General features: G+C 40.7%; 1 protein-coding gene across 1 annotated transcript; it reads right to left on the bottom strand.

The window, feature by feature from the left end:
- Positions 1-448: 448 nt before the first annotated feature.
- LOC307248756 (galactose-specific lectin nattectin-like) lies at positions 449-7,880 on the bottom strand. The gene is made up of 7 exons (XM_080025249.1): positions 7,782-7,880; positions 6,279-6,344; positions 4,464-4,527; positions 3,105-3,184; positions 2,151-2,285; positions 1,665-1,767; positions 449-923 (listed from the first exon to the last, which is right to left on the bottom strand). The coding sequence occupies exons 2-7, from the start codon at positions 6,342-6,344 to the stop codon at positions 856-858; spliced, it is 516 nt and encodes a 171-aa protein (XP_079881375.1). The 5' UTR covers positions 7,782-7,880; the 3' UTR covers positions 449-855.
- Positions 7,881-9,363: the final 1,483 nt, after the last annotated feature.

Consider the following 9,363-nt stretch of genomic DNA (forward strand, 5'->3'; position numbering starts at 1 on the left):
TGCACTAAATTAAATGTACTTATGGATATTATAATTACTTTCTACAAAATCTGCTAGGAAATAAAACCCAAAATTCTACACACTGCAGGTTTAACAGAAGGCTGTTTATCATCTTTTATAACTGTCTGTCGTGTAAATGTTTCCACATTTTTGTAAACGTTCACACTCGTGTTATGATCATGACTAGATGGGAGATATGAGAGGGAGTGGATGGATGGATGGATGGATGGATGGATAGATGGATGGATAGATAGATAGATAGATGGATGGATGGATGGATAGATAGATAGATAGATAGATAGATAGATAGATAGATAGATAGATAGATAGATAGATAGATAGATAGATAGATAGATGGATGGATGGATGGATGGATGGATGGATGGATGATATACATTTGAGTTGGATGAACATAAACTGGATAAGGACTTCACACACCAGACTGATATTATGCTTGCAGAATATTTATTTTTTATTTTTTCATTGATTGAGGAATAAATGAATATAGATGAAAAGCATTCGTTAGAAAGTGAAGCATTTTAAAGCAAGTTCTCTAATATGGAACTTTAATATCATAGATGCAGTGACGTGGTCGATGTGGTTCGTTGGTCTCTGGGTGTGGTTCGTTGGTCTCTGGGTGTGGTTCGTTGGTCTCTGGATGTGGTTCGTTGGTCTCTGGATGTGGTTCGTTGGTCTCTGGGTGTGGTTCGTTGGTCTCTGGATGTGGTTCGTTGGTCTCTGGGTGTGGTTCGTTGGTCTCTGGGTGTGGTTCGTTGGTCTCTGGGTGTGGGTCGTTGGTCTCTGGGTGTGGTTCGTTGGTCTCTGGGTGTGGGTTAGGGTTAGTGGTTCGTGGCTTCACTGATTCTTGCCACAGACGAACGGTCTCTTGACCTTACAGGATCGATCATACCAGAGCGTTGATCCTGTTGGGAGAAAATAAATGATATAAATACTTTTCAAAGTTCATGAGTTGTCTGACTGAACAGACAATAAGGAAGTGACCACAACTGTAGTAACCAGGAAGTGCCACTAGGGGGGTGGTACCAAGAGTGAGCAGTTTTTCTTTGAGCCATTTTTCCATTTTTCTGGTACCCTAACCAAAGGGGGAATACAATAGGTATCTCTTGGTTTACTTATTTTGGGACCCTTCCAACCTCTGACAGTGGAAACGAGGCATTACGGATGGCAGGCAGTGTTTCATGGCTTCTGTTTAAGATTTCCTTTGTGTCCCTGTCAAAGTGAGTTAATTTTCTAGTGTGTGTCCGAGGTATTTGAAGCAGTTTGGCTGTTGATGAGAATGGGCTGATGGGCCAGGCCTACATGTTCCTATTTATTTTGCTTTGGTTTCATTGAAATATGGGGCTACTGTGTCTCAGGTGGTAGAGCGGGTCGGCCGATGATCAGAGGGTTGGAGGTTCGATCCCCGCCCTGCCACCTGTGTCATGGTTGTTGTGTCCTTGGGCAAGACACTTCACCCACCTTGCCTCGTGTGAATGTCGATAGTTAGCCTGCTATCGGTGTATGAATGTGTGTGTGAATAGTAATGTGGGAAAGGAAAACAGGTCTCCCTTGTAAAAGAGTCTTCGGTCTCAATGGGATTTACCTGTAGAAATAAAGGTTAAAAAAAAATAATAATAAATGGAGTCAAGACATAATGTTTGTACCGGAATAGCTCAGCTCTGCACAGTCTCCATCGTGGTTGGGTTGTCCGGAATGCCAGCGGACGTAGTCAGTTGCCGAGCCGTCAGTCCACATCCACTTGTTCTCCTGGAAGAAAGAACTGACTTCTGAACAACTCTCCTGATCACTGATCACAGGTTATCCATCAGAAAAAATATTATTGGGTGATTTTTGATTTTGATTTATTAGGATCCCCATTAGCAACACACCGCAGTGAGGGCTAGTCTTCCCAAACATACGATACAGACAACAGACAATCACTTGTTTAACATTATGTCAAACCGAAATAGACAAATAATAACAACAATATTACACATCACTATGATTTAAAAACATCATAATTACGACAAGAAAAAGAAAAGAAAGACAAGAAAGCTCCAAAAAGAAATGAAAGGTGATGGAAGAACCCTGCTATTTAAAGTAACAATACGTAGTTATTTCACCTCATCCATGTGCTAAATATGTCTCACCTGGATAGCATCAGAGAACCCAATCCAGAAGGGTCGCTTTGAGTGCGACTTGATGTACATCAGACGTTTCACAAAGTAGTTTTCTGACGAGCTGTGGATGGAGGTCAGGTGCCCGCCCAGGACTCTGCAGTAGGCCTGATCAGGGAGACAGAACATTTTTTAAATTTAAAGATATTTTTTGGGCATTTTTCTGCTTTATTGATAGTGTAGAGACATAGTTGAAATGGGGCAGAGAGGGGAGTGACATGCAGAGAACGACTGCGGGCTGGAATCGAACCCGGGTCGTGCTGGCCGAGGCCCATGGGGGGGGGGACGCCCTACCAACTGAGCTAAGGGCGCCCCCCCCCCAATTTTGTTTTTTATTTTCTATTTAACCTTTATTTTTCCAGATAAAACATTAAGTACAGTTTCTTATTTACAATATTGATCTGAATCATTATGAAACTCCTGAAGCTTGTAGAGAAGAAAGAGATGGATCATCTCAAACAGGGTCAGAACAGGCTAAAGAATCTGTCTGTCTGTCTGTCTGTCTGTCTGTCTGTCTGTCTGTCTGTCTGTCTGTCTGTCTGTCTGCCTATCTATCTATCTATCTATCTATCTATCTATCTATCTATCTATCTATCTATCTATCTATCTATCTATCTATCTATCTATCTATCTATCTATCTATCTATCTATCTATCTATCTATCTGTCTATCTGTCTGTCTGTCTGTCTGTCTGTCTGTCTGTCTGTCTATCTATCTGTCTGTCTGTCTGTCTGTCTGTCTGTCTGTCTGTCTGTCTGTCTGTCTGTCTGTCTGTCTGTCTGTCTGTCTGTCTGTCTGTCTGTCTGTCTGTCTGTCTGTCTGTCTGTCTGTCTGTCTGTCTGTCTGTCTGTCTGTCTGTCTGTCTGTCTGTCTGTCTGTCTGTCTGTCTGTCTGTCTGTCTGTCTGTCTGTCTGTCTAAAGCCGTACCTCTGCATCTGCCATGGTCCTGCGATAGGTCTGAGCGATGTAGCAGCGAGAGCCACGAGACGTCCAACCACACGGGCAGGCTGTGTGCACAGAGAGGGGACATGTCTGTAATGTCAGGCTGTGAGCACAGAGAGGGGACATGGCTGTAATGTCAGGCTGAGAGCACAGAGAGGGGACATGGCTGTAATGTCACACAGAGAGGGGACATGGCTGTAATGTCAGGCTGTGAGCACAGAGAGGGGACATGGCTGTAATGTCAGGCAGAGAGGGGACATGGCTGTAATGTCAGGCAGAGAGGGGACATGGCTGTAATGTCAGGCAGAGAGGGGACATGGCTGTAATGTCAGGCAGAGAGGGGACATGGCTGTAATGTCAGGCAGAGAGCACAGAGAGGGGACATGGCTGTAATGTCAGGCTGTGAGCACAGAGAGGGGACGTGGCTGTAATGTAATGTCAGGCTGTGTGCACAGAGAGGGGACATGGCTGTAATGTAATGTCAGGCTGTGAGCACAGAGAGGGGACGTGGCTGTAATGTCAGGCAGAGAGGGGACGTGGCTGTCATGTCAGGCTGTGAGCACAGAGAGGGGACATGGCTGTAATGTCACACAGAGAGGGGACATGGCTGTAATGTCAGGCTGTGAGCACAGAGAGGGGACATGTCTGTAATGTCACACAGAGAGGGGACATGTCTGTAATGTCTAATATCTAGAATGAGAGCTGAGATGTGACTGTATTTTAATGCCTTGGTCTGACGGTCACTGTGCCAGATTAGAGGATATTTGACTCCTACATTCAGAGACATGCCAGGTCACCCATCAATAACCTCCTGCGTGATTTCATCTAGAAAGAATTGCTAGGCAACGGCAGTGTAAATAGAACACTGTATTATATTGTATAGTATTATATTGTACGTTTTTAGGAAACTCTTCTTTGTAACAGACTCTGTATATGTGTCGTTTTATTGTATTTTATTGTGTTTTTTAATGTTTCAAATTCCTTGTTTGTTTACGCAAACCTGGCCAATAAAGCTGATTCTGATTCTGATTCTGATGTGAAGCGCTTTGTGACCCTGGTCTGCGAGAGGCGCTATATAAATAAACTTTACTTACTTACTAGAATAAGGTTGTGCACGTGTACACATGTGACCAGTTAGTCAGGCTTTTCATTTGCCAAAAGTTGGGTAGCGTACGGATATAAGCTTTTAGGAAAAATCAACCAACTAAATCAGCCAGCACTGTGGACACGCAACAGACACACATGCGTGCACTGCAGTCACAGCCACGGCAGCGAGATGGAAGATGAACTGAACATTGACGTGAACATGTGGATATGTTGAATAAATAAGTCACAGATACACACCTGAAGCTCTGTGATATATCCTGTGATGATGATGATGTATCCAGTGACGAAGAATCCTGGAAGACTGTGAAAATGAACAACAGATTAATTTAGGGCGAGACACTACAAGCAAAAACACAATATCTTTAATCACTGGTCAGTTTCTAGATCGTAACAGGAGATTGTTGAAATGTAACATAACAAAATATTGTTTTAATGTCAGTAATCAACTGGCAAACTTTGTTTTTAGCAAAGTTTTATCCAGCTGCTCATTCCTTCATAATGGTTCTGAGTCTCTCTACTCAGTTCATAATGATACTAGTGTGTACTCAGTTCATAATGGTACTAGTGTGTACTCAGTTCATAATGATACTAGTCTGTACTCAGTTCATAATGGTATTAGTCTCTCTACTCAGTTCATAATGATACTAGTCTCTCTCTACTCAGTTCATAATGGTATTAGTCTCTACTCAGTTCATAATGGTTCTGAGTCTCTCTACTCAGTTCATAATGGTACTAGTGTGTACTCAGTTCATAATGGTATTAGTGTGTACTCAGTTCATAATGGTACTAGTGTGTACTCAGTTCATAATGGTACTAGCCTCTCTACTCAGTTCATAATGATACTAGTCTCTACTCAGTTCATAATGGTATTAGTCTCTACTCAGTTCATAATGGTATTAGTGTGTACTCAGTTCATAATGGTACTAGTGTGTACTCAGTTCATAATGATACTAGTGTGTACTCAGTTCCTAATGATACTAGTCTCTCTGCTCAGTTCATAATGATACTAGTGTGTACTCAGTTCATAATGGTACTAGTGTGTACTCAGTTCATAATGGTATTAGTGTGTACTCAGTTCATAATGGTACTAGTGTGTACTCAGTTCATAATGATACTAGTGTGTACTCAGTTCATAATGATACTAGTGTGTACTCAGTTCATAATGGTACTAGTGTGTACTCAGTTCATAATGGTACTCGTGTCTACTCAGTTCATAATGGTACTAGTGTGTACTCAGTTCATAATGGTAGTGTGTACTCAGTTCATAATGGTAGTGTGTACTCAGTTCATAATGGTACTAGTGTGTACTCAGTTCATAATGATACTAGTGTGTACTCAGTTCATAATGGTACTAGTGTGTACTCAGTTCATAATGGTACTCGTGTCTACTCAGTTCATAATGGTACTAGTGTGTACTCAGTTCATAATGGTAGTGTGTACTCAGTTCATAATGGTACTAGTGTGTACTCAGTTCATAATGGTATTAGTGTGTACTCAGTTCATAATGGTACTAGTGTGTACTCAGTTCATAATGGTACTAGTGTGTACTCAGTTCATAATGGTAGTGTGTACTCAGTTCATAATGGTACTAGTGTGTACTCAGTTCATAATGGTACTAGTGTGTACTCAGTTCATAATGGTACTAGTGTGTACTCAGTTCATAATGGTAGTAGTGTGTACTCAGTTCATAATGGTAGTGTGTACTCAGTTCATAATGGTAGTGTGTACTCAGTTCATAATGGTACTAGTGTGTACTCAGTTCATAATGGTACTAGTGTGTACTCAGTTCATAATGGTACTAGTGTGTACTCAGTTCATAATGGTACTAGTGTGTACTCAGTTCATAATGGTACTAGTGTGTACTCAGTTCATAATGGTAGTAGTGTGTACTCAGTTCATAATGGTAGTGTGTACTCAGTTCATAATGGTAGTGTGTACTCAGTTCATAATGGTACTAGTGTGTACTCAGTTCATAATGGTACTAGTGTGTACTCAGTTCATAATGGTAGTAGTGTGTACTCAGTTCATAATGGTAGTAGCCTCTCTACTCACAGTTCCTGAAATCAACAGTCCTCCGGTCAGACTGAGGAGGAACACCAGGTGGAAAGCTAAAGTCATCTGTAGCAAAGTATTAACAGAGAAAAAGAGTTGAACTCTGTCGTCAAACTTTTTCAAAAGGCAAGGCAAGTTTATTTCTATAGCACAATTCAAACACAAGGCCACTCAAAGTGCTTTACAGAGGCAAGATTAAAATACATAAAACACATTAGAAGACATTTAAAAGCGAATGAAAAGAAGTAAAACATTTAAATAAAATAAGAAGTACAGGTTAAAATGGAAACAGAAAAGTCTTCAGACTCGATTTAAAAAGCATTGATGAACGCTGGGTTTGGAAAGCATTCCCCTAACCATTCCCAGGCTACTTATTAAGACCAATCACATTTCAGACTAAAGAATAGACATTTTTGTAAGAATCCCAGGTCTTTAAATTTCCTTCTTTGTTTACAGACCAACAGTCTGTTTGAAACAATTTGAATATTTATTCAAACATTTCTGGAAAAATTGTAATACTAACAAAAGAGTAGTTTTAATGTCGGTAACACTTTATAATAACTATCCGTTGTAACTCGTTAATAGATCATTAGTAAACTCTTAATTAATGATTATTAATGATTTGTTAAGTGTTTGTTAGCAGTTTGTTAAGGATTTATAACAATGGTAGATAGTTAATAGCTTAATAATTGAATCAGTTCATCTGGGAGGTAATCCGAGATTAACTGATCACGTCACGTTCAAGTCCATGGCATGCACAGTGTGTATTGAGTTTATTTAAAAATATTTGAAAATGGGGCTGCCCTCAGTTGCCCATGCACTGTGTATAGTCTATAGCCTATTTCAGCCTCGTCGGTATCTCGGATTACCTCCCAGATGAACTGATTCAATTATTAAGCTATTAACTATCTACCATTGTTATAAATCCTTAACAAACTGCTAACAAACACTTAACAAATCATTAATAATCATTAATTAAGAGTTTACTAATGATCTATTAACGAGTTACAACGGATAGTTATTATAAAGTGTTACCTTAATGTCAGTAATCAACTGGTAAAGTTTCACGATGAAATATATAAGATAAACATTTTGCCTTCTTCACTTGTAGTGTAAAAGCCTTAGATTATGTAAAAGCCTTAGATTATGTAAAAGCCTTTGACAGTTTTCTGATGACGAGTTTTAAATGTGAGCTCTAACAGCCAATCAGTGACCTGAACAAACACAAATAAATATGTTCAACAGTCAAAAGTCGGGGCACTCCGGTGGCGCAGTGGATAGAGCGTGTACCATATTGGCTCCGGCCTTCATTGCAGTGGTTGCAGGTTCAAATCTGACCCGTGGACCTTTACTGCAGGTCATCCCCCCCCTCTCTCTCTCTCTCTCTCTCTCTCTCTCTCTCTCTCTCTCTCTCTCTCTCCATTTCAACTCTGTACTGTCTAATAAAGCTTGAAAATGCCAAAAAATTATCTTAAAAAAAAATAAAAGTTAAAAGTTACTCACCTTCAAGTCTGTTTCCAACGCCTGTGATCAGGTGTATTTGCCTGCTGGCTGCTGCTGTCTGTCTGTGTGTATGTCTGTCTGTCTGTCTGTCTGTCTGTCTGAAGCAGTGAGCTGTTGGTACTAACTCTGTGTTTTTATACAGAGCCCAGCCTCGTCTAAACCACTGACATGAGGAAGAAAAACCAACATGTCATCACACATCTTACACCACACTCTTCACTGGAAACATCTGAATATTTTTATTTATTTTTAAGATTTTTTTTTGCATTTTCAAGCTTTATTAGACAGTACAGAGTTGAAATGGGGAGACAGAGAGAGAGGGGGGATGACATGCAGTAAAGGTCCACGGGTCGGATTCGAACCCGCGACCACTGCAACGAAGGCCGGAGCCAATATGGTACACGATCTATCCACTACGCCACCGGAGCGCACCATCATTAATTATTTGATCCCTCACTGATTTTGTTAGTTTGCCCACTGACAAAGAAATGAACGGCATCATTTTAACGGGAGGTTCATTTTAACGGTGAGAGACAAATATCAAAAATAAAATCCAGAAAATCTCGTAAAATAAAATATATAAATAGATTATTTTGCATGTCATTGAGTGAACTAAGGTTTGATCCCATATCAAAACATTACTTAGTACTGTGGAGAAACAGGGGCGCTGTCTGTCTGTCTGTCTGTCTGTCTGTCTGTCTGTCTGTCTGTCTGTCTGTCTGTCTGTCTGTCTGTCTGTCTGTCTGTCTGTCTGTCTGTCTGTGTGTCTGTACTATGGCTGACCCTGCGCTCTGACCCCCTCTGGAGTGCAGTTACTTGAGAGGGGATATACGAAAAGATGTGCCTTATGTGTAAATTTTAGTGCTGTCAAACGATTAAAATATTTAATCGCGATTAATCGCATTAATGTCATAGTTAACTCGCGATTAATCGCGATTAATCGCATTTTTATTTATTCTAGCCTGAATGTCCCTTGACTTCTTTTTGTCCCATTATTGTTTCTCCTTGTAATGCTCTTATCACACCCATTCTAATTATGATATTAAAGAAGAAATACACTGAATTACAATGATGTCTACACCATTGTAATTCAGTTTATTTCTTCTAAAATATCATAATTTGCAATTCAGTGCAAATAACAATAGGCTATATACCTATTACTAATGTTTTGGGAGTCTTTCATCCACGGATTATTTCAGACTGTGTGGAGTGGACACACTATGCCTGCGTGCAGGTGGTTGCCATGGTGCTGCTGCAGCCGAGGCTTCGTAGCGAAAATTAAAGTGAAAATGGCCGTGCTGGTTTGAAAACGGAGCCGGTGGGTGTTGACGGACGTGGAGCACGGAGCAAAACCGTTGGACACCGCACGCGCAGCCAGTGGAATTCCAGGGTGAGTCCACGACCCATTTTAGTTACCACCTTCAAGGGGGATATCCTGGAACAAGTCACTTCATATATAGAATACCAGGGCATCTGGCCAGACACTTTCATTCTCTATCCACAGCTCAAAGCTACAGACAGACAGACAGACAGACAGTCAGTCAGTCTAAAGGTCAAAATCTCTCCTCCTTCCCCACTTCAG

Source organism: Ammodytes marinus, assembly GCF_949987685.1.
Source record: "Ammodytes marinus genome assembly, chromosome: 3".
In the NCBI taxonomy this organism is placed as follows: domain Eukaryota; kingdom Metazoa; phylum Chordata; class Actinopteri; order Uranoscopiformes; family Ammodytidae; genus Ammodytes; species Ammodytes marinus.